Source organism: Macaca thibetana, chromosome 5 (genome assembly GCF_024542745.1).
Source record: "Macaca thibetana thibetana isolate TM-01 chromosome 5, ASM2454274v1, whole genome shotgun sequence".
Lineage (NCBI taxonomy): Eukaryota > Metazoa > Chordata > Mammalia > Primates > Cercopithecidae > Macaca > Macaca thibetana.
Window position 1 is genome coordinate 39,530,780 of NC_065582.1, and position 24,399 is coordinate 39,555,178.

The 24,399-nt window shown below is 42.1% G+C and overlaps 3 protein-coding genes across 9 annotated transcripts in view; 1 reads left to right on the plus strand and 2 right to left on the minus strand.

Annotated features, from left to right (window-relative positions):
- The window catches only part of LRBA (LPS responsive beige-like anchor protein), a 758,453-nt gene extending 738,529 nt beyond the window's left edge, over positions 1-19,924 (plus strand). For all 5 annotated transcript variants that reach the window (XM_050791167.1, XM_050791166.1, XM_050791168.1 and 2 more), the window contains 3 exons: positions 2,116-2,312; positions 6,890-7,041; positions 18,793-19,924. In XM_050791167.1, coding sequence (XP_050647124.1) covers positions 2,116-2,312; positions 6,890-7,041; positions 18,793-18,883 — 440 coding nt within the window. In that variant the 3' untranslated portion in view covers positions 18,884-19,924. The remainder of the gene's footprint in view (positions 1-2,115; positions 2,313-6,889; positions 7,042-18,792) is intronic.
- Positions 1-24,399, minus strand: part of RPS3A (ribosomal protein S3A) — a 1,130,248-nt gene that overhangs the window by 818,127 nt on the left and 287,722 nt on the right. The gene's annotated exons all lie outside the window — the stretch shown is intronic.
- MAB21L2 (mab-21 like 2) overlaps positions 1-24,399 on the minus strand; it is a 501,930-nt gene that overhangs the window by 294,653 nt on the left and 182,878 nt on the right. The gene's annotated exons all lie outside the window — the stretch shown is intronic.

Here is a 24,399-nt window from a genome sequence, read left to right on the forward strand (position 1 = left end):
AGGATAAGGTGGGAACATCATTTGAGGCCAGGAGTTTGAGACCAGTCTGGCAACATAGTGAGACCCCCACCTCTACAAAAAAATTAAGAATTAGCTGGGCATGGTGGTGCATACCTGTAGTCTCAGCTGCTTGGGAAGGTGAGGTGGGAGGATTGCAGGAGGTGAAGGCTGTAGTGAGCCATGATCATGCCACTGCACTCCAGCCTGGGTGACAGAGCAAAACCCTGTCTCTAATAATAATTTTGTCGAAACATAAAAACTCATACTCAGTTATACATATAACATGAAAAAGGTAGTAAAACCCACATGTACTTAATACATTGTAATTTAAAACATTTGATACATTGATAATTACTTATGAAAAACGTGTCAAGAGTAGTTTGAACTTGTTATATACATGTAATATACTTGTTATATACATGTTAAGGAGCTAGCATCTTTTCTATGCCTTGGGGAGCTGTCATACTCTAAGTTGGGATCACCGTCTAACATTTCATCTTTTGTGCTTTCAATGTCATGAAATATTCCCTAGAATTCCTTTAATGTGAGGCTTTTGCTGGCTTCAATTCTGGGACATCTTTGTTACACCTTCTTCCCTAACTTACACTGATAAGTTCCTTCATTCCCTTCCTGGCTGCATATCTACAGTGTCTCAGCAGTGTCAGCATCCCACAAGCAGCTCTTTCTTCTATAACCCCATTTATATTCAATTCAAATTGTACCTTCAGCTTTATCATTTTCCATTCTTTACTGCAGTTTCATCTTTGTTGGCCAATACCCTTTTTTGATTATCCATTTTTGTGAAATATTATATGACTTTATCACTGGGAGACAAAAAGCAACACAGCTGCACAGTTTGCTGTCTGTGTGTGACCTGAATAACAGATATGCAGTGAGCAGTCATTGACATATTTTGAAAGGAGTGATGTGATTGGTCACTGATGATGATGATGCACATCTGTTATTTATATAGTGATTTGTGGACTGAAGAGCTAGCCACAAAAGTGCATACTTTATGCAATTACTGTGACAACCTAAATTTGAACTATGTTATTGGAGGGCTGGTGTTATTTAAGGAGTGATAACTGAAATTCATGCATGCTGGAACTGTGTAAAGCAAAGACTGCCTGTGGATATTTTAAAAATTTATAAACTACCTGAGTGGTCAAGAAAGAGCTAAAAGCCTTATTTTCAAAAGGGCAAGCTTTCAGTAGTCATTGCGGGGAAAAGGCAACAATTCCATGTGGTCATGAGTAATTTAGCCAGAAGAGTAGCAGGGCACATACCCCAGTGACCCCTGTTATCTGACTATCTCTTGGAACTTGCTCATCACACAAGCAATCTTTGTTCCTTATTCCTTCTTTGCTTTGCATGTAGCAGATACTCAATAGAAACAAAAAGCTTGGCTGTGTGTGGGCTCCCAGCAGCTGCCTGTCCTCCTCTGGCACCTTGGCCTGGTGGTCCACCCAGGTGTTGGGAGTGGTGGATGCTGCTGCTTGCTGTGGAGGCAGCAGGGAGGTGGACTCACTCAGTTGCCAAGGAGAGTGGCTGAAGGGTTCCTGTGTGAATTTTTTGGAGGTTGAGAAGAACTACCAGGGACCCCCTTTCAGTGTAAAAAAGTACTGAGCAGTTGTAGAGAAGAAGGCTAAGGCCCTCAGAGGCTGCTTGAACTGGCTGTCCCTGCACAGGCCCACGGTGCGGTGGCTCTCAGGGCTCCTGCAAGGTATCCTGCCAGGAGAGGTCTTAGTGTGGCTGCCCACAGCCCTTGTTTGTTTGCATCCCAGCCTCCTTGAAGCTGTGTTAGAATTTGAAGCTTATCCTGTTTCCCAGTTCCTCTAGTTTGTATTGCCTCTTAGCATAATGAATTTCAGAGACTAACTTCCTGTCTCTTGAGGAAAGTGAACTTGGACTTACATGATTTGGCTTCTCTCCTGAGTGGAAGGTGAGATCTGGCAAACATGAAGAGATTTTGCAAAATAATTTACACGTAAGATGGAAGTTTTTCAAAGGCTTTCTACATCTATAGTGTGGTTCTAGAATCCTGTTTGATCTGTGTTCAAGATTCAGATTGTATTTGTCTGTTTTCATTAAATAATTTTGCCTTTTGTTTCTCAGAAGGACCATGTCTCATACATTCCATGAATGGAGACTTGTTGAGGACCTTGGAGGGTCCTGAAAACTGCCTGAAACCAAAACTCATTCAGGCTTCAAGAGAGGGTCATTGTGTCATATTCTATGAAAACGGCCTCTTCTGTACATTCAGTGTGAATGGAAAACTCCAGGCCACGATGGAAACAGAAGATAACATAAGAGTGAGTGCCCTGGGGACTCTTCAGCATTCACGACTTTTACCTCAACTCGTGTCAGGTGGGGAGGGAAAGGGTTCGGGAAAGAAACCTCTATTTTTGGGTTGCTGAGGGCCTCTTTTCCACACCAACAAAAAATCTTTAGGTAGCACTCAGACAAGGCTCACACACTTCGCACACCACAGCAGTGCCAGCTGTGGATGAGGCCAGCTGCTGGCCTCCACCATGAGGCAGGCACACAGACACACTCACACTCGCTTTTATTTTTCCCTACCTTCCCATAATGCTGGCTGCATTGAAACCAAGTACACGTACATGCGGCACAGCTGAGGCTGGTCCTTCAATAGAAGAGGTTTCCTTAGGGGCTTCTGAAGCCATCCTGGGTGGCTTTCACTGGCACTGCTCATTTTTTTTTTTTTTCTAGAAAACGCACTGCACATTGCTTTCTGAGTATGAAAGCTGAAATAGTACATTAGATGACACTTAAAACTGGAGTCTCTTTACATCTGAATAGCTTGGTGGTGGGACCAGTAGGGATTATGACTATTTAGGATTATTAATTTCAGATATGACTTCTTCATGAATAAGTCCAAAACATGTTAAGGAAGTTGGGGTTCAAATTATGAATTAGGCAGGCATTTTTTCCCACTGGGTCTACCGGAAATGGCACCACCAGTGGACCTTCCAGGCTCTTGCTTCCTCTCCAGTATAGGACTCCACAAGTATTAGATATTGAGAAAAAGAGTAAGAACTGTTCTTTTCAGAGGCTAGTTTGTCAGGGTTATTTGTTTCTTACCTCCAAACTCCTTGGTGAAGGTTAAAGTAAAATAAAGCTGGGGTGGTCTTCATTTTCCAGAATCAGGCTGGCGGGGCATGGGAGCTGTATACAATGAGGGGACCCAGGACATGTTGGAGGCAGGAGTAGGATCACAGGGGCTTCTACCCTGGCTTTGGGCTAGCTCTGGATATTTCACTCATTGCTATTTCTGACCTAGGCAGCTTAGATGACATAAATTCTCCCACTTTCCCAGATCTGGTCTGATCACCCCCTTCTCCTAAGTAAATACTGGTGTCAGGGAACAAAGCTCCTACATACAGATTACATAATGAAATGAAGGCCCCTCGCTGCTGTGTCTCCTGGGATTCATTTCTTGATTCAGTGGATGGCTTCCTTCTTGTGTCTCCACCATTCTCTGTGGTCTCTCCATTGCACTCTGCCGGCCTCCACCACGAGGCACGCACACAGACACACTCGAACTCGCTTTTATTTTTCCCTACCTTCCCATAATGCTGCATTTAAACCAACTACACATCAGAGGATTTTCTTTTCCTCTTTTCTTTACAATAATAATGTGGATAATCTGTCACTTTGAGTTGCGATTATATTGTCAGCTACGCTAATAAATCTGTAAAATAATTTGAGGTCCCCAGCTGACTGAAGCAATTTCTGTGGCATTTCAGTTAGTACCAGGGGCTCTGGGAAGTTCCTTGAGGCAGCAGTGGGAGGCTTTCTGCAGACCATTCGCGCACACATGCTTCTCCTCTCTGCCCTGTAGCCATCGCTTTTTCCCTCCATAATATTTCCCGCTGGAGTTTAGGCTTAAACAATCCATTGCCTTTTTCCCAGCACTCCTGCACTTTATCATGCTAGCTTGCAAGTGGCAGCTGTGTGACTAAAGCGAGCTTGCCTAAAATGAGCAGTACCTGCCCGCAGCTCCAGAGACTGATACTTTCACCGCTCACTACTCGGGAGGCAAGGAAGGCAGCCACAGGCTGGGAATCCAAGGCACTACAGAGCAGAATCTCCAGCTCCACCCTCAATCTGAGCCCATATAAGGAATGGGCACCATGGAAACAAATTAGTCATCAGCTCAGACCAGAAATTAAGTTTCTGTGAAATACCAAGAACCCTGCAGGCAGGAAGCCTGGGGAAGCTCTGCACTAATCAAGGCTTCCCACCTATTTTTATTTTAGATGCCAGATTGCTTTGTGGCATTTTGGTTAGCAGCATATCATAGTCCATCAACTAGACAGTGTTGAGATGTCTTTATGAATAGCTGATATTTAAGGAGGCAGCCTGTACAGAGCAGCAAAGTTATTTTATCCTAAACAAGGGAGAACCACCAGTCACCCAGGGGAACGCATTTGTTTTCCCTTCCTGAGGCTGTGTTTTAGGATGTGGTCATCCCCAGCAGACTGCTGTGGCCTGCTACTACCTCCTTAAAACCCCTGCAGCCACGGCGCTGTCCACAGCACTCAGGATTTCAGGGGATGAGATTAACGTGTCTCTGGGCACGTTTCCAGAGGTTTCCCTCTAGTAACACCCCAACCTGGATGCAGAGGCGGCCTGTCAGTATTTGAGTGGAAGATCAGGTGCTGCTTGCTAAATGTTACTCTGGCTCTTGCTGCCAAGAGGAATTCGGCCTCTCATGAAAGAGGGCAGCGAAATCTTTTTTCACCTTGCGAGGCATCTGGTTCATTAAAATGTTTTGAATGCTGATGACTGTATAGTCCCTAAAGCCCAGGTTTTACTTAATTTCAGATGGAAGCAGGATTAGAGATTCTTTACTAGAACAAAGAATTAAAGATTAATGGTTTTAATTTGTTTCGGTGTAACACTTATCCAGTAAAAAGCTTAAGTATAAAATTCAAGTGAACCACAACCATAAGGTTAATGGATTTTCATCAGCTGAATTTTATGTGTAGCAAATAGTTGTTTGTCCTAGTTTCACTGCAGTTCCCAGACAGCCCTAGAGACTGCCATTTGTGAAATGAATGGGGGAAAAGGATATTGATTTTTGCTCATCTTGAAAATATCTTAATATCTGTGTTTAGTTAATGAGACTTAGAGAATATGCAACTGTCTTCCACACATGGGTTTTTATTTCCTAGATGTGTTTTTGTGTTCTTGAGAATAAGCTGTATTTAAGAGAGTACTAAAAGTTGGCATTTGGGTGAATGTGAATTAAATGGCTAAGAAAGTCTTTACCTTTCTATGATTTTTTAAAAAATATGTCAAAGAGTGAAGACTTAAGGCAGCTATACTAGAACTGAATGTAGAACAGTGCGAACCTATCAGAAATTAGGTATTTTTCTTTCTGGCTTGCCAGCACAATCTGTATTCCCCTGCACCCAGGTGGACATGCGATTACAGGTGTTTGTAGTGGCTTTAAAACTCCGATGCCATCCACTAAAGAAAGGAAATTTGTATCTTAATAAGCTAAGAAAACAAGGCTTGGAGGTACCAGGCAGGAGGAGAGGAAGGGGTAATAGGATTGGCTTTTGGAGTAGGGAGGGATAATTAGGAGTTGCCACACTTTTTCTATAAATGGACAGAAAGTAAATATTTTAGGCTTTGAGGGTTCTACATTCTCTGTTGCAACTACCTGTGAAAGTATTCATAAACAAATGGGTGTTGCGATGTTCCAGTAAAACTTTATTTATGGAAGGCCAGGCGTGGTGGTTCTTGCCTGTAATCCCAGCATTTTGGGAGGCCAAGGCAGGGGTGGAGCACTTGAGTTCAGGAGTTTGAGACCAGCCTGACCAACATGGTGAAACCCCGTCTCTACTAAAAATACAAAAATTAGCTGGGTGTTATGGTGGGCACCTGTAATCCCAACTGCTCAGGAGGTTGAGGCATGAGAATCACTTGAACCTGAGAGGTGGAGCTTGTGGTGAGCCAAGATCGCATCCCTGCACTCCAGCCTGGGTGACAGAGCAAGACCCTGCCTCAAAAACAAACAAACAAAAAAAACCTGTTTATGGGGGTTCAGATTTGGAATTCATATAAATATTCATGTGTCATGAAAAATTCAAGCACTGAAACATGTTAAAACAAACAGTTATACAAAACAGGCAGTGGGCTGCATTTGGTCCACAGGCTTTCATTTGTGGATGCCCATTTTACAGGATTAAAGAGCAAATTCTGAGCCTGTACTGTCTGTTCAGCGCTAGTAGGAAAGGACAGAGGGGCACAGCCTAGAGCTGACTAAACCACAGGCTGGAGCACTGTCAGCCCTGGAGCAAGAAAATGCTGAACTGGGATTTAGTCACCCTGGAAGTTGCAGCTCTCTACCAAGTCTTCTTCCCAACTGCTGTCAAAATCCAACAGGCTCAGGGAAGGTGCCAAGGTTGCTGGCTGCCTCCCTCCGGCCGGAGTCGCACCCAGCAGGGGATTAGAGGGGATGTGAGGTCAGGAGGCACCATCTGCCAAGTCTTGGGACTAACAGGCTTATTGGCATGTCCGCAGTGCAAATGAAGAGATGCCAGGGCTTCTCGTTAAGAGCACCGGTCCCAGTCCACAACACACACCACCATTCTAGTAGCATTTGTAGAACTGGAAGAGTTTGCTACTTAGTCTTTAAAAAAGCAAAGCCAAAAATATCTCAACCATTGCCAAACTTTGTCCATTTGGTTTTTGAAAAATGGCAGATCTTCTACAACTCATGATTTTCTAAAAACTCCTGAGGATCTCTCTCTCTTCTCCCTGAACCACAGTAGCTGGCGTGAGAGTGACTCAAACACAGGGTGGGGGCTGAAAGTTTCCGAGAACCTCATTTCTACTGAATGTTGCTGTCTCACAGGCCATCCAGCTGAGCCGAGATGGGCAGTACCTGCTCACAGGAGGGGACAGCGGAGTGGTCGTGGTCCGGCAGGTGTCGGACCTCAAGCAGCTCTTTGCCTATCCAGGATGTGACGCAGGAATCCGGGCCATGGCACTGTCTTATGACCAGAGGTAACACTGGAATAATGGGCTACAAATGGGAGTTTCCAAAACTGCAGAGGGGACTGGTCATGTTGGCTCTTGCTTGTAATCCCAGCACTTTGGGAGGCTGAGGCAGGAGAATCGCTTGAGTCCAGGAGTTCAAAACCAGCCTGGGAAACATTGTAAGACCCTGTCTCTACAAAAAATAACATTTTCAAAAATGTATAGTAAAACCTGCAGAGGGAATTTATTTAAATGGGCTGGTGGAGTTGAGTTGTGGGGGTCACCTGTACAATCAAACCAAGAACACTTTTTAAAAAGTTTGACTTTCTTTCTGATGACGTTGCCACTCTTAGACAAAGGCTGAGTTCTCAAGGAATAGACAGAATTTAAGTAGCAAAGGTTCTGATTACAGTGATGCAAAGCTTTTTATATTTCTTTGAAGTATCTTTTTTTAATTATACCTTAAGTTCTGGGGTACATGTGCAGAACGTGGTTTGTTACATAGGTATACACGTGCCATGGTGGTTTGCTGCACCCATCAACCCGTCATCTACATTAGGTATTTCTCCTAATGCTGTCCCTCCCCTAGGCCCCCACTCCCCCCAACAGGCCCCAGGGTGTGATGTTACCCTCTCTGTGTCCATGTATTCTCTCTGTTCAACTCCCACTTATGAGTGAGAAGATGAGGTATTTGCTTTTCTGTTCCTGTGTTAGTTTGCTGAGAGTGACGGTTTCCAGCTTCATCCATGTCCCTGCAAAGGACATGAACTCATTCTTTGGTATGGCTGTATAGTATTCCCTGGTGTATATGTGCCATATTTTCTTTATCCAGTCTATCACTGATGGGCATTTGGGTTGGTTCCAAGTCTTTGCTATTGTGAATAGTGCTGCAGTAAACATACGTGTGCATGTGTCTTTATACTAGAATGATTTATAATCATTTGGGTATATAACCAGTAATGAGATTGTGGGTCAAATGGTATTTCTGGTTCTAGATCCTTGAGGAATTGCCACACTGTCTTCTACAATGGTTGAACTAATTTACACTCTCACCAACAGTGTAAAAGCATTCCTATTTCTCCACATCCTCTCCAGCATCTGTTGTTTCCTGACTTTAATTATCACTATTCTAATGGGTGTGAGATGGTATCTCATTGTGGTTTTGATTTGCATTTCTCTAATGACCAGTGATGAAGAGTTTTTTTTCATGTTTGTTGGCTGCGTAAATGTCTTCTTTTGAGAAGCGTCTGTTCATATCCTTTGCCCACTTTTTGATGGGGTTTTTTTTTCTTGTAAATGTGTTTAAGTTCTTTATAGATTCTGGATATTAGCCCTTTGTAAGATGGATAGATTGCAAACATTTTCTCCCATTCTGTAGGCTGCCTGTTCACTCTGATGATAGTTTCTTTTGCTGTGCAGAAGCTCTTTAATTAGATCCCATTTGTCAATTTTGGCTTTTGTTGCCATTGCTTTTGGTGTTTTAGTCATGAAATCTTTGCCCATGCCTATGTCCTGAATGGTATTGCCTAGGTTTCCTTCTAGGGTTTTTATGGTTTTAGGTGTTACGTTTAAGTCTTTAATTCATCTTAATTTTTGTATAAGGTGTAAGGAAGGGGTCCAGTTTCAGTTTTCTGTGTATGGCTAGCCAGTTTTCCCGACACCATTTACTAATTAGGGAATCCTTTCCCCATTTCTTGTTTGTGTCAGGTTTGTCAAAGATCAGATGGCTGTACATGTGTGGTGTTATTTCTGAGGCCTCTGTTCTGTTCCATTGGTCTGTATCTCTGTATTAGTACTAGTACCATGCTGTTTTGGTTACTGTAGCCTTGTAGTGTAGTTTGAAGTCAGGTAGTGTGATGCCTCCAGCTTTGTTCTTTTTGCTTAGGATTGTCTTGGCTATGCAGGCTCTTTTTTGGTTCCATATGGAATTTAAAGTAGTTTTTTCTAATTCTGTGAAGAAAGTCAATGGTAGCTTGATGGAGACAACATTGAATCTATAAATTACTTTGGGCAGTATGACCATTTTCACAATATTGATTCTTCCTATCCATGAGCATGGAATGTTCTTCCATTTATTTGTGTCCTCTTATTTCCTTGAGCAGTGGTTTGTAGTTCTCCTTGAAGAGGTCCTTCACATCCCTTGTAAGTTGGATTCCTAGGTATTTTATTCTCTTTGAAGCCATTGTGAATGGGAGTTCACTCATGATTTGGCTCTCTGTTTGTTATTGGTGTATAGGAGTGCCTATGATTTCTGCACATTGATTTTGTATCATGAGACTTTGCTGAAGTTACTTTTCAGCTTAAGGAGATTTTGGGCTGAGACAATAGGGTTTTCTAAATATACAGTCATGTCATCTGCAAACAGAGACAGTTTGACTTCCTCTTATCCTATTTGAATACCCTTTCTTTCTCTTTCCTGATTGCCCTGCCAGAACTTCCAATACTATGTTGACCAGGAATGGTGAGAGAGGGCATCCTTGTCTTGTGCCAGTTTTCAAAGGGAATGCTTCCAGCTTTTGTCCATTCAGTACAATATTGGCTGTGGGTTTGTCATAAATAGCTCTTATTATTTTGAGATACATTCCATCAGTACCTAGTTTATTGAGAGTTTTTAGAATGAAGGGCTGTTGAATTTTGTCAAAGGCCTTTTTGGCATCTATTGAGATAATCGTGTGGTTTTTGTCACTGATTCTGTTTATGTGATGGATTACGTTTACTGATTTGCATATGTTGAACCAGCCTTGCATCCCAGGGATGAAGCCTACTTGATCATGGTGGATAAGCTTTTAGATGTGCTGCTGGATTCGGTTTGCCCGTATTTTATTGAGGATTTTCACATTGATGTTCATCAGGCATACTGGCCTGAAATTTTCTTTGTTGTGTCTCTGCCAGGTTTTGGTATCAGGATGATGCTGGCCTCATAAAATGAGTTGGGGAGGATTCCCTCTTTTTCTATTGTTTGGAATAGTTTCAGAAGGAATGGTACCAGCTCCTTTTTGTACCTCTGGTAGAAATTGGCTGTGAATCTGTCTGGTCCTGGACTTTTTTTGGTTGGTAGGCTATTAATTTCAGAACTTGTTACTGGTCTATTCAGGGATTTGTCTTCCTGGTTTAGACTTGGGAGGGTGTATGTGTCCAAGAATTTATCCATTTCTTCTAGATTTTCTAGTTTATTTGCGTAGAGGTGTTTATAGTATTCTCTGATGGTAGTTTGTATTTCTGTGGGATCAGTGGTGATACCCCCTTTATCATTTTTTTTGGTGTGTGTCTATTTGATTCTTTTCTCTTTTCTTCTGTATTAGTCTAGTTAGTGGCCTATTTTATTGATCTTTTTTAAAAAACCAGCTCCTGGATTCACTGATTTGAAGGGTTTTTTGCGTCTCTGTCTCCTTCGGTTCTGCTCTTAGTTATTTGTCTTCTGCTAGCTTTTGAATTTGTTTGCCCTTGCTTCTGTAGTTCTCTTAATTGTGATGTTAGAATGTTGATTTTAGTTCTTTCCTGATTTCTTTTGTGGGCATTTAGTACTATAAATTTCCCTCTAAACACTTTTAAATGTGTTCCAGAGATTCTGATATGTTGTGTCTTTGTTCTCATTGGTTTCAAGTAACATCTTTATTTCTGCCTTCATTTCAGTATTTACCCAGTAGTCATTCAGGAGCAGATTGTTCAGTTTCCATGTAGTTGTTGTGGTTTTGAGTGAGTTTCTTAATCCTGAGTTCTAATTTGATTGCACTGTGGTCTGAGACACTGTTGGTTATGATTTCCATTCTTTTGCATTTGCTGAGGAGTGTTTTACTTCCAATTATGTGGTCCATTTTAGAATAAGTGCAATGTGGTACTGAGAAGAATGAATATTCTGATTATTTGAAGTGAAGATTTCTTTAGATGTCTATTAGGTCTGCTTGATCCAGAGCTGAGTTCAAGTCCTGAATATCCTTGTTAATTTTCTGTCTCATTGATCTAACATTGACAGTGGGGTGTTAAAGTCTCCCACTATTATTGTGTGGGAGTCTAAGTCTCTTTGTAGGTCTCTAAGAACTTGCTTTGTGAATCTGGGTGCTCCTGTATTGGGTGCATATATATTTAGGATAGTTAAGTCTTCTTGTTGTGTTGATCCCTTTACCATTATATAATGACCTTCTTTGTCTCTCTTTATCTTTGTTGGTTTAAAGTCTGTTTTATCAGAGACTAGGATTGCAACTTTTTTTTTTTTTTTTTTTGCTTTCCATTTGCTTGGTAAATCTTCCTCTACCTTTATTTTGAGCCTATGTGTGTCTCTGCATGTGAGATGGGTCTCCTGAATACAGCACACTGATGGGTCCTGACTCTTTATCCAATTTGCCAGTCTGTGTCTTTTAATTGGGGCATTTAGCCCATTTACATTTAAAGTTAATATTGTTATGTGTGAGTTTGATACTGTCATTATGATGTTAGCTGGTTATTTTGCTCATTAGTTGATGCAGTTTCCTTCATGGTGTTGATGGTCTTTACAATTTGGTATGTTTTCGCAGTGGCTGGTACCGGTTGTTCCATTCCATGTCTAGTGCTTCTTTCAGGAGCTCTTGCAAGGCAGGCCTGGTGGTGACAGAATCTCTCAACATTTGCTATGTGTAAAGGATTTTATTTCTCCTTTGCTTATGAAGCTTAGTTTGGCTGGATATGAAATTCTGGGTTGAAAATTATTTTCTTTGAGAATGTTGAATATTGGCCCCCACTCTCTTCTGGCTTGTAGGGTTTCTGCTGAGAGGTCTGCTGCTAGTCTCATGGGCTTCACTTTGTGGGAACCCGACCTTTCTTTCTGGCTGCCCTTAACGTTTTTTCCTTCATTTCAATCTTGGTGAATCTGATGATTATGTGTCTTGGGGTTGCTCTTCTCAAGGAGTATCTTTGTGGCATTCTCTGTATTTCCTGAATTTGAATGTTGGTCTGTCTTGCTAGGGTGGGGACGTTTTCCTGGATGATATCCTGAGGAGTGTTTTCCAACTTGGTTCCATTCTTCCTGTCACCTTCAGGTACACCAATCAAACGTAGGTTTGGTCTTTTCACATAGTCCCATATTTCTTGGAGGCCTTGTTCATTCCGTCTCATTCTTTCTTCTCTAATCTTGTCTTCTCTGTTTCATTAAGTTGATCTTCAGTCTCTGATATCCTTTCTTCTGCTTGATCAATTCAGCTACTGATACTTGTGTATGCTTCACGAAGTTCTCGTGCTGTGTTTTTCAGCTCCATCAGGTCATTTATGTTCTTCTCTCAACTGTTATTCTAGTTAGCAATTCATCTAACCTTTTTTCAAGGTTCTTAGCTTCCTTGCATTGGATTAGAATGTGCTCCTTTAGCTCGGAGGAGTTTGTTATTACTCACCTTCTGAAGCCTACTTCTGTCAATTCATCAAACTCATTCTCCGTCCAGTTTTGTTCCCTTGCTGGCGGAGTTGTAATCCTTTGGAAGAGAAGAGGCATTCTGGTTTTTGCAATTTTCAGCCTTTTTGCGCTGGTTTCTCCCCATTTTCGTGGATTTATCTATCTTTGGTCTTTGATGTTGGTGACCTTTGGATGGGGTTTCTGTGTCTGGATATCTTTTTTGTTGATGTTGATGCTATTCCTGTTAGTTTTCCTTCTAACAGGCCTCTCAGCTGCAGGTCTGCTGCAGTTTGCTAGAGGTCCACTCCAGATCCTGTTTACCTGGGTATCACCAGTGGAGGCTGCAAACAGAAAGATTGCTGCCTGTTCCTTCCTCTGGAAGCTTCATCCCAGAGGGGCCTCTGCCAGAGGTCTCCTGTATGAGGTGTCTGTTGGCCCCTACTGGGAGGTATCTCCCAGTCAGGAGACACAGGGATCGAGGACCCACTTGAGGAAGCAGTACAACCCTTAGCAGAGCTCAAACACTGTGCTGGGAGATCCACTGCTGTCTTCAGAGCTGTCAGGCAGGGACATTTAAGTCTGCTGAAGCTGCACCCACAGCTGCCCCTTCCCCCAGGTGCTCTGTCCTAGGGAGATGGGAGTTTATCTATAAGCCCCTAACTAGGGCTGCTGCCTTTTTTTTTCCAGAGATGCCCTGCCCAGAGAGGAAGAATCTAGAGAGCCAGTCTGGCCACAGTGGCCTTGCTGGGCTGTTGTGGGCTCCACCCAATTCGAACTTCCCAGAGGCTTTGTTTACACTGTGAGGGTAAAACCACCTGCTCAAGCCTCAGCAATGGCAGACGCCCCTCCCCCCACCAAGCTTGAGCCTCCCAGGTCAACTTCAGACTGCTGTGCTGGCAGTGAGAATTTGAAGCCAGTGGATCTTAGCTTGCTGGGCTCCATGCGGGTGGGACCCGCTGAGCCAGACCACTTGGCTCCCTGGCTTCAGCCCTTTCCAGGGGAGTAAACGGTTCTGTCTCGCTGGCATTTCAAGCACCACTGGGGTGTGGGGGAAAAAAAAAAAACTCCTGCAGCTAGCTTAGTGTCTGCCCAAACGGCCAGTTTTGTGCTTGAAACCCAGGGCCCTGGTGACGTAGGCACCCGAGGGAATCTCCTGATCTGCAGGTTGTGAAGACCATGGGAAAAGGACAGTATCTGGGCCAGAGTGCACCATTCCTCAGGGCATAGTCCCTTACAGCCTCCTGTGGCTGGGGGAGGGAATTCCCTGACCTCTTGCACTTCCCGGCTGAGGCAACCCCCAACCCTGCTTCAGCTCGCCCTCTGTGGGCTGCACCCACTGTCCAACCAGTCCCAGTGAGATGAACCAGGTCCCTCAGTTGGAAATGCAGAGATCACCCACCTTCTGCGTCGATCTCTCTGGGAGCTGCAGACCAGAGCTGTTCCTACGGCCATCTTGCCAGCCTGAAGTATCTTTTTTAGTAAATAAAATTGAAAGAGCTGCAAACATGTTTAATGTAAAATGCCTTTATCTCTGCATATGGAGAGTACCCTGAAAGATAGGGCTTATTTCCTAAAAGCTCTCAAGTGGTATTTCCTCTTAACGTAGAGTCACTCATTTTTGTTCCTTTAAAAAAAAATTGTGGCAACATGTAATATTTTCCATCTAAACTTTTTGATATATAATTTAGTGCATTATGTACATTTACAGTGTTGTGCCACCATCACCATCATCCAATTCCAGACCCTTTTCATCATAAACAGAAGCTCTGCCTGTTAATGACTCTCTCCCCCTGCCAGCTCATCTGCATTCTACTTTCTGTCTCTATGAATTTGCCTCTAAGCACCTTCTGTAAGTGGAATCATACAATATTTGTTGTGTTGTGCCTGGCTTATTTCACTTAGGATAACGCTTTCAAGGTTCTTGCATGTTGTAGCACGTATCAGAATATTGTGTGAATATTCTGCGTTCTGTTTGTCATTCACCTGTTGATGATGGACACTTGGGTTGTTTCTACCTTCTGGCTATTGTGAGTAATGCTGCTATGAACATTATCTACAAATATCAATTCAAGTTCCTTTTTACAGTCTTTTTGGGTGTATGCCCAGGAGTGGAACTGCTGGGTTATATGGCAGTTCCATGTTTGACGTTTTGAGGAAACTTTGAAGTGTTTTGCACAGTGGCTGTACCATTTTACATGGGTTCCAATTTTTCCACATCCTTGTCAACACTTGCTCTATTTTTTAGCAGTTGTCCTAACAGGCATGGTCTCCCATTGTGGTTTTGATTTCCCTAATGACCAGTGATGTTGTCTTTTCACTCCCTTCATAGTGTCCTAAGACGCTCAAAATATTTTACTTTTTTTTTTTTTTTGAGACAGGGTCTCACTCTTTTGCCGAGGCTGGAGTGCAGTGGTGCAGTCACAGCTCACTGAAGCTTCAACCTCCTAGGCTCAAATGATTCTCCTGCCTCAGCTACATGGTAGCTGGTACTACAGGCATGTGCCGCCATGCCCGGCTTTTTTATTTTCTGTGGAGACTGGGTCTCACTATGTTGCCCAGGCTGGTCTTGAACTCCTGGGCTCAAACCATCCTCATGCCTCAGTCACCCAAAGTGCTGGGATTATAACTATAAGCCACCATACCCAGCCCTGATTTTACCTTTTATGAAGTCCTATTTTTTGTTATGGGTTTTATGTTTTGTTATCTTGTGTCTTTCATTTTGGTATCATATCCAAGAAACCACTGCAAAATCCAAGGTCATGAAGGTTTTCCCAAATGTTTTCATCTAAAAGTTTTATAGTTTAAATTTATATTTAGGTTTTTGATCCATTTTGAGTTAGTTTTTTAACATAATGGTAGGTAAGGGTCCACTTTGTTTTGCATGTGGACATCCGATTTTCCCAGCATCATTTGTTGAAAAGAAGGTGCTTTCTCCATTGAAAGGTCTTGGCACCCTATTTTAGCACATGTGTGAGGGATTAGTTCTCAACTTTCTCTTTTGTCGGTCTGTCTATATCAGTATGACAATGTTTTGGTTACTGTCGCATTGTAGCAGTAAGTTTTCAAATCAGAAAATGTGCAACTGCTAACATATTTCTTCTTTCTCAAGATTGTTTTGGCTGTTCGGGGTTTCTGTCTCGCTCTGTCACCCAGGCTGGAGTGCAATGGCACGATCTCAGCTCACTGCAATTCTTAATTTTCCTTTTGGACTGCTCATTGTCAGTATATAAAAATGCAACTGATTTTCGTGTTGTATATCCTGCAAATTTCCTGAGCTCTAAGTTTTTGTTTTGGTGTGGAATCTTTAGGATTTCCTACATATAAGATCATGTCATCTATAAAGAGACAGTTTCACTCCTCCTTTCCAATGTGGATACTTTTTTCTTGTGTAATTGCTCTGTCTAGGACTTTCAGTATTGTGTTGGGTAAGAGTGGTGAAAGTGAAAGTGGCATCCTTGCCTTGTTCCCAATCATAGGGGAAAAACTTTTTTTCATCGAGTGTGGTGTTAGCTGTGGGTTATTCATACATGCTGTTTATCATTTGAGATAGTTTCCTTCTACTCCTAGTTTATTGCTTTCATAATAAAAGGATGAATTTTGTCACATCAAGTTTTCCAGCATCAGTTGAGATGATCATGTGGGCTTATTTTGTTGTTGTTCATTCTGTTAATGTAGTATGTTATGTCGGTTGACTTTTGCATGGTGAGTCATCCTTGCATTCCCGGAATGAATCTCACTTGGTCATGGTGTCTATTCCCACTACTATGCTAGTGAATTCAGTTTGCCAGTATTTTGTATCCTGGTCTGTATGTTCTTTTGTTGTAATGTCTTCAACTGGCTCTGGTGTCAGGGTAATACTGGCCTCACTGAATCACTTAAGAAGTGTTCTGGATTCTCTGATTTTTTGGAAGAAATTGAGAAGGATTAGTGTTAACACTTCTTTAAATGTTTGGTAGAATTCATCAGTGAAGCCATCTGGTCTAGGACTTTTCTTATTGGGAGGTTTTTGATTACTGATTCAGTCTCTTCACTTGTCGTAAGTCTAATCGTTTCTATTTCTTCCTCATTCAGTTTTGGTATACTGTTTTCAGGAGTCTATTTCATGTAGGTTGCCCTATTTGGTGGTATACAGTTGTTTCTAATAGTCTCTCTTAACTCATTGTTTCTGCCAAATGTAATGTCCACACTTTTATTTCAGATTTTAGTAATTCGAGTCTTTTTGTTGTTGTTGTTGAGATGGAGTCTCGCTCTGTCACCTAGGCTGGAGTGCAGTGGCACAATCTCGGCTCACTGCAACCTCTGTCTCCCAGGTTCAAGTGATCCTCCTGCCTCAGCCTCCTGAGTAGCTAGGATTACAGGTGCCCACCACCACACCCAGCTAATTTTTGTATTTTTTAGTAGAGATGGGGTTTCACCAGGTTGGCCAGGCTGGTCTGAAACTTCTGACCCCAAGTGATCTACCGGCCTTGGCCTCCCAAAGTGCTGGGATTACAGGCATGAGCCACCATGCCCAGCGAAGTCATCTTAGTCTAGCTAGAGGTTTGTCAATTTTGTTGATCTTTTCAAAGAACCAATTCTTTGGGTTTTTTCTATCACTTTACTACTTTGTTTTATCTATCTCTTTTATTATTTTCTTCCTTCTGCCTAGCCTTGGGTTTAGTCTGTTTTCTAGTTCCTTAAGACCATAAAGTTAGCTTATTGAATTATTTTTAAATGTATGTGTTTACAACTAAAAATTTGCATCTTAGCATTGCTTTTGCTGCATTTTGTAAGTTTTGGCATGTTGTATTTCCTTTTGTCTCAGTATTTTCTGATGTCTCTTATGTTTTCTTTGACCCATCGTTTGTTTATTTTCCACATATTTGCAAATGTTCTAGTTTACCTTCAGTTATTGGTATCTAGTTTCATTCTATTATGATCAGAAAAGCTACTTTGTGATTTTAATCTTTACTAAGTCATTAACACTTGTGGCCTGACATATGGTTTATCTTGGAGACGATTCCATTGTGCACTTCAGAAAAATGTATATTCTATTGTTGTTGGGTGGGTGTTCTATATATAGGCGTGTCAGGTTCAACTGGCTTATCGTATTATTCAGGTCTCCTATTTCCTTATCTTCCACCTGGTTGTTCCACCCATTATTTAAAGTGGGGTATTGAAGTCTAAAACTATTACTATAGAACCATTTCTTCCTTCAATTCTGTTAATGTTTGCTTTGTATATCTTGGGGGTCTGATGATAAATGCATATATAATTGTTATATTTCTGTGAATTTACCTTTTTCTCAATATAGTGTCCTTCTTTGTCTCTTGTAACAGTTTTCAACTGAAAGACTATTTTGTCTGATATTAGAATAAGCCACCTCAGCTCTCTGTTAGTACTTACATGGACTATCTTTTCCATCCTTTCACTTTCAAGCTGTTTGTCTTTAGATCTCAAGTGGGTCTCCTGTAGACAACATATAGTTGGATCATGTTTTTTAATCCATGCTACCAATTGCTTCCTTTTGGCTGGAGAATAATCTCTTTAATGACTGATAAGTAAAGACTGACTTGCCACTTCGCTATTTTTCTCTCTGCCTTAGAGTTTTGTCTCTCATTTCCTCCTGTCTTCTTTTGTGTTGATTTTTTTTTTTGTAGTGACACATTTTAGTTCCTAATTTTGATTCAAGGTACTAGGAAGCATACTGAATATGGCTTCTAAGGGCTGGTCCTAACCAAACTACACAGAGAAAAGTCTAAGATAATGGGCTATGCCCAGTTTACATTCACCTATCTTCTCCATCTCTTTCCCTGCACCACCTCTTTGGGGACAGGAGACCAAAGAAGCTTGCACAACTTCTTATCTTCAGTGATTTCAGTGAGTCACTGTGTTAATGAGGACTAGGTCCTCACCCAGAGCATGATGGACATAGACGACTACTCCACAGAGGGGAGACCATCTTAAATTATGGTCAATGCTCTTCTTTTTTACTCTTCATTGATTCTGCACCTGTCAGAGGTGGTGTCTCTTGTCACTTGAGTGTGTGCTGCTGCTTCCATCAGCAGTTACTTTGAGATTGTGGTTCCTTCTTTTGATTCTGTTGCTTCTGTAAAGGATGGGTCTTGCCAGCCCAGTTCCCCTTTAGAAATTACCAAATCTGTTCAGGTTTTAGTGACTCATCTTGCACATACCAGCTGTCCTTACCCTTTCAATGAAAAAGCAAGCTGTGGCTTGGATCCTTGTGGAGTGTCAGAGGCAGTACTCTGAGCTTACCCAGGGCTACATTTTAGTCATGAAATACATACCTTATTTCTCACAAATTGGAGCCTTGACTGCCATCTTCTATATTTACTTTGTGGATTTGGGGAGAGCAGTTTTTAGTAACATCTCTAGGACACACAGGTTTGTAAACGTCCTTCTCTCTGTGCTTCTCCTAGGTGCATCATTTCTGGCATGGCTTCAGGAAGCATCGTGCTATTTTACAACGACTTTAACCGGTGGCATCATGAATACCAAACCCGCTACTGATGGTGACAGCTGTGCATTCACTCTGCCCCTAGGATGAGCAGAAGTATCTGGAGCATCATTCTCTTCTACCACATCTGAATGTAACTTAAATTTGCTCAAAGCAGCAAAATATTTTTTAAAGTTATTAATAATTGCTATTTTTGTAGTCTTTGCTTGACTTTTTTGGGGGGATTAGCAAAGCAGAAAACTGGCTGCTGGGTTCTGTAGTTTTAAAAAATCTATATTTTTAGTCATAATGAGAAGTCTATTTTCACCAATTATGGAAACGTACAGTGGAGCAAGTAAACCACTTATTCCAGCTATAATATTATGAAGAACATTTCCCATGCATCTACAAGCTTGAGAAATAGGATTTTCACAGTGGGGAAGTGGGTTATAATATTGGAATAGAAAAATTTGATGCTGTAATTTGGGTCCTGTATTTTTCCAAACTGTGCTTCTTCAGCACTAATATTTCTGGGATTTAAATAGTAATGTTTAAATTATGGTAAATGTAATTTAAAACATCTCAGTTAATTCTGTCACTATTATTCTTCAAGCATGTTTTAGACCTAGAAAAGTATGGTTTGGGGGAGGCTATTTTATTGTGTGGTTAGCACAAGGAATCTAATTTATAGCAAGTGTGAAATAGTTACCATTTTTTTTCCTGATCTGTCATCTTCATTGCACAACAAAATGAAATTATGGAAATGCTCTTGAGCTCACAACATTTGTTTTTCTTTTAAAGTAAATGCAAGTACCAAAGCTCACTACTGCGGTTTGCCTGTGCCCGGACAATGAGGCAGAGCCATTGTTGGGGCACCCTCTTCCCTCCCTGGGTTTGCAAGTAGAGGCTACCAGGTGCTGTATTCAGCAACACCTGTTTTACTATTTGTTATTCAACTATCTCCACCTTCCTTTTGATTAGCAATTTGTACTAAGAAACAATGTTATTTGGTGTTGTATAATTCTACTTTTCTAGTAGATTACTGTGTGGAATTCTGTGAAAAATATTTGAGAAAAGGCCTGTATTGCATAAATAAATTCTTTGTATGTTGTGAACTTTGATCTCTATTTCTCTCGCAATAGACCTCAAGTGGTCCCTCTTTTTTTCCTACACACTCAGCTATTCTCTAAAAGCAAGGATTTGGAATGAACAATTCAGTTTGACAGAAAAAGCTGAATAAAATGGCATCTGTAATTGAATTGTTGGAAATGCCTTTTTTGCTCCTAAATTTTAAACATTAATAAAATAGTGATTCACAAAGAAAATGTCAAACTCTGATTCAGTCCTAGTTTTTGATCAATAACGAATGTGAGAGATCCTCCTGACTGAAAACAGGAAAATAAGCTTTCTTTGGCCAGATCTCTCCTCTTATTGAGACTCACACAAATGACCTAGACCTGAATCTTACAAATGCCTAGACAAGGAACTTTATGTACCACTTCATCTGAGATCCATCATTAAGAAAACAGATGATGGTGAAATGTGGGGGAGGGAAAATACATTTTAGAATCAAAGAAATAGGCAAGTTGCTGATAAATTAATTGATGAACATACTGTTAATATCCTCATTAACTTGTGAATATTACACTTTGGAAACTTAACAATGGTAGAAGAAAATAGTAATAACTAAGTCATATGCCACACAAATGATACTTCAACCACCTTATTCTTAACAAGCCTAAAGTAAAGCTCCTCTTGAATCCTAAAAGAAAAAAAAATCCGTATCTCCACTACCTTCATTGTTTTTAAAACTTACAACTAAGGAAAATTAATTGAAACGTAAGTAGGCCAGGCGCAGTGGCTCATGCCTGTAATCCCAGCACTTTGGAAGGCCAAGGCGGGCAAATCACTTAAGGTCAGGAGTTCGAGACCAACCTGGCTAACATGGTGAAACCCTGTCCCTACTAAAAATACAAAAAGTAGCCAGGTGTGGTGGCAGGTGTCTGTTAATCCCAGCTACTCGGGAGGCTGAGGCAGGAGAATTGCTTGAGCCTGGGAGGCGGAGGTTGCAGTGAGCTGAGATTGTGCCATTGCACTCCAGCCTAGGCGACAGAGTGAGACTCCATCTCAAAAAATAATAATTAAAAAGTAAAAAATTAAATATTAAAAAAAGAAACAACATGAAACAAGGCTGGCATCAACACAAGGGCTTCTTAATAGAATCTGTTCAGTAATAACATTCACAGTTTATTCAATATTTACTTATTCAATTTTAACTCCTTAAAAAAGCTATTACTTTACATAAATGTAAACCAGTTAAGAAAAGAAGTGAAAGTAGAGGTGTTTTGGGGCTGGAAATGAGGGATCCACAACAGAGGGAGCAGTGCGTCTGCACAGTGAGTGGATGCGGCTGGATGGGCCATGCTTGGTCCTTGTACGGTAACTGAGGGCTGGTTTAAAATGCAATGCTTCCAGAAATTAAGATTTTCCTCCCTGACATATTGATTATTACTGAAATATAACCAATCAAGTCCCTGAGATGCTGTCATTTAAGAAATACCATTAGATCTCAGGGAGAAAGCAGGAGGTCTAAGAGACAACATGAACATCTGAAAAACAGATAGAAACGTGTAGACAATGCACTCTCAGAGGACAACATCTTACTCCCAAAGTACATCGAAAAGCAATGTTTTCATAAATTACTTCAATAAAAGAGCTATTTTATCCATTGAGAAACATCACACCTCATTTCTGCTTAGCATACACAACAGGAAGATTCAGAGTGTCTCGCATAGGAATCACGAATCGCCGTGAGTAGGGCATGAGGTCAGGAACTGACAACCTGGAGTTGCCCTTCCCACTCGCTCTAAGAGCAGCCAAGCCAGAAGGTCAGGGGCCGACCACACACTTGGTGTCACATGTCCTCCTATGCCTGTCAGAGGGGCAGTGAGATGGCAGTGGTTGTGTGAGTCAGGCTTGCAGGAGGAACCTGGGATGCAGCCCCACTGCACCTACTTTGTACCCTTCTTAGCAAATAAAAACAGCTGCAGCAGCTTAGATCCACGAGAGGTGGTTGAGGTAGAGATGTTCACTAGGCTTCTTTGATACCTTTTTACTGGCTGTGATCTCAAGAGCTCCTCGCCATGCAAATCATGGGCCTGGTTTAGTCCTTTCTACTGTGACAGTCCCGCCCCATTCTCCATCCCTGCTAAAAAAGACAGCGGACCCACGATATAAACAGATTCCTTCTGGATCCAGAAGCAGAAGTGTCTCATTTAAAAGCTGGAATAACCCCCCACTGAGCTTGGTGGAGAAACTTCACCACTTCCTGGTGTGTGTTCGTTATGGATTAGCCCCATAGCCCCACATGAAATCCCATTAGGCCAAAGTGTGTTTACCAACAGAAGCAGAAAGTGACTTTAGTCTCACAATCTGCATAACCCGTACATGAGCAAATGTGCTAGTGCCTCCACTTGGCTATTTTTGCCCTACCACATGGAAGGAAATCGTTTCCTACTTCGAGCAGGAGAACTCCCAGCCCAGCTACCCCCGTTTTATGTAGCATAAAGTTGGATCACTGTTAAATCTGTAGGCTTCACAAGTTATCCTTGCAGAGGAAGGAGGCCGGGAAGTTTCAAAACTTCCCGCTTATCAGAAGGAAGGGCAAGACCATAAAGTAGCAAATACATAAATAGCCAAACAAACCATTTTAAAGTTCTACTTACTCTCAGATGAGTGAGAGAAAAATCTTTTGGATTTTTCTTTTAGATAGACTTGAAAAGTCAACATGATGAACTTCTTGCGTGCTCTAGAGTCATAAGATCGCTAAAGACGCAAGACGACTGTTAACGCCAGTGACATATCACTCCCAGCCCTGGCTGCTGTGAACCAGAACTGCAGACTGCTCAGAGCAAAGCACATCACATTTTTCTCTCTAATGAAATGAAGGGTAGTTTGGCCTTTAGGCAAGCAATCTGTTTTGAGAGAGTTGGGCTCCTCCAGCAAGGTCAGAAGGCAAACTGTGAATGCTCCTATGAGATCTTGGCAATCTATGCCAGAAACATGAAGTGAACTATTTTTCTGTCCCAAATTCAGGAATATTTTTCCTGGCCAAAACCAAGATTCCAGGGAGTTGAGCAGGCTTGTCACTTCTCATACCTGGCACGAAGCTGGCTGCTTTGCAGCTTTGGCCTTGGATAATTTGAAAGACATCCCCAGAACTGACTTCAGCCTCAACACAGGCAGGCATCCAACCATGCCTCGCAATGCAACAGACTCAGCCCGCATGACCACACTGGAGGCCTGTGGTGTCCCGCTCCGCCCAAAATGAAGAGGCATGGTAGGGGCCGATGACTGTCTCTGTACCAAATACACGCTTTTCTTCCCCTTAGCCATTCAACGCAAGCAAGGCCTTCCCACAGCTGTCTTCGAGTTCAAGGCTTTGGTTTTTATCATAAGATTGCCCCTTAGAACCCCCTGGCCAAGACTCACCAAAGTTGCACATGTCAGCCTCCCTCTGGAAAAACCACTCTGACTTTGATCTAAATGGCTACAGGACTTTAACACTTAAGCACCCCTGCTCTGATAACTTCTCAGCCACTGACAAAGTGGTAGAAAATGACGGGTGGTTTGGCCTTTAGGCAAGCTTTTTTTTTTTTTTTTTTTTTTTTTTTTGAGACAGAGTTTCGCTCTTGTTGCCCAGGCTGGAGTGCAATGGTACAATCTTGGCTCACCGCAACCTCCGGCTCTCAGGTTCAAGCGATTCTCCTGCCTCAGCCTCCTGAGTAGGTGGGATTACAGGCATGCGCCACCACGCCTAATTTTGTATTTTTAGTAGAGACAGGGTTTCTCCATGTTGGTCAGGCTGGTCTCAAAACTGCCAACCTCAGGTGATCTGCCCGCCTCAGCCTCCCAAAGTGCTGGGATTCTAGGCATGAGCCACGTGCCTGGCCAGGCAAGCTATCTATTTGAGAGAGTGGGCTCCTCCAGCAAGGATAAAAGCCAAACTGTGAATGTTCCTATGGATTTGCACCCCACCTGTGTCTTACACACGCAGCACTTCTAACACATCTCTGATCGCCAAGAGGCAACCTCGTCATGGGGCACCTGCCCTGCAAGCCAGAAGCAGTGAGGCCCAGCTCCAGTGAGCCTGGGGAAGCTCTTGGCCATTCCATTTCCTTATTTATTAGACAAGGATATTAGTGTCTATCTCTTAGGACTGTGGCATATCTCAAGTAAGATGGGATGAAATACTCCATAAGCTGTAAACTTGTGTGATTGTCCATTGTCATGATCATCTTCTTTAGAAAGCAGCTGATTCTGTGACTAGGCTGCTCTGTTACTAGAAGCTTACTCTCACTCTGCCCTCAAATCTGACCTTTTGTGCCCCCTACCTGCTGACCTCAGGCTGACCATCCAGAGCAACTAAAAAAACGCTGCACCCCTTCTACGGAACAGTCCTTCACACAGCCAAAGACACTGAGCAAATGTGCCTTGACTTTTCTCTTACCTCAGTTTTCTCCACCAGTCCTTGGCTGCCAGGATTCACACCCCCTCACTACTCCAGCTGTCCTCTGTCAGGTGATCATTG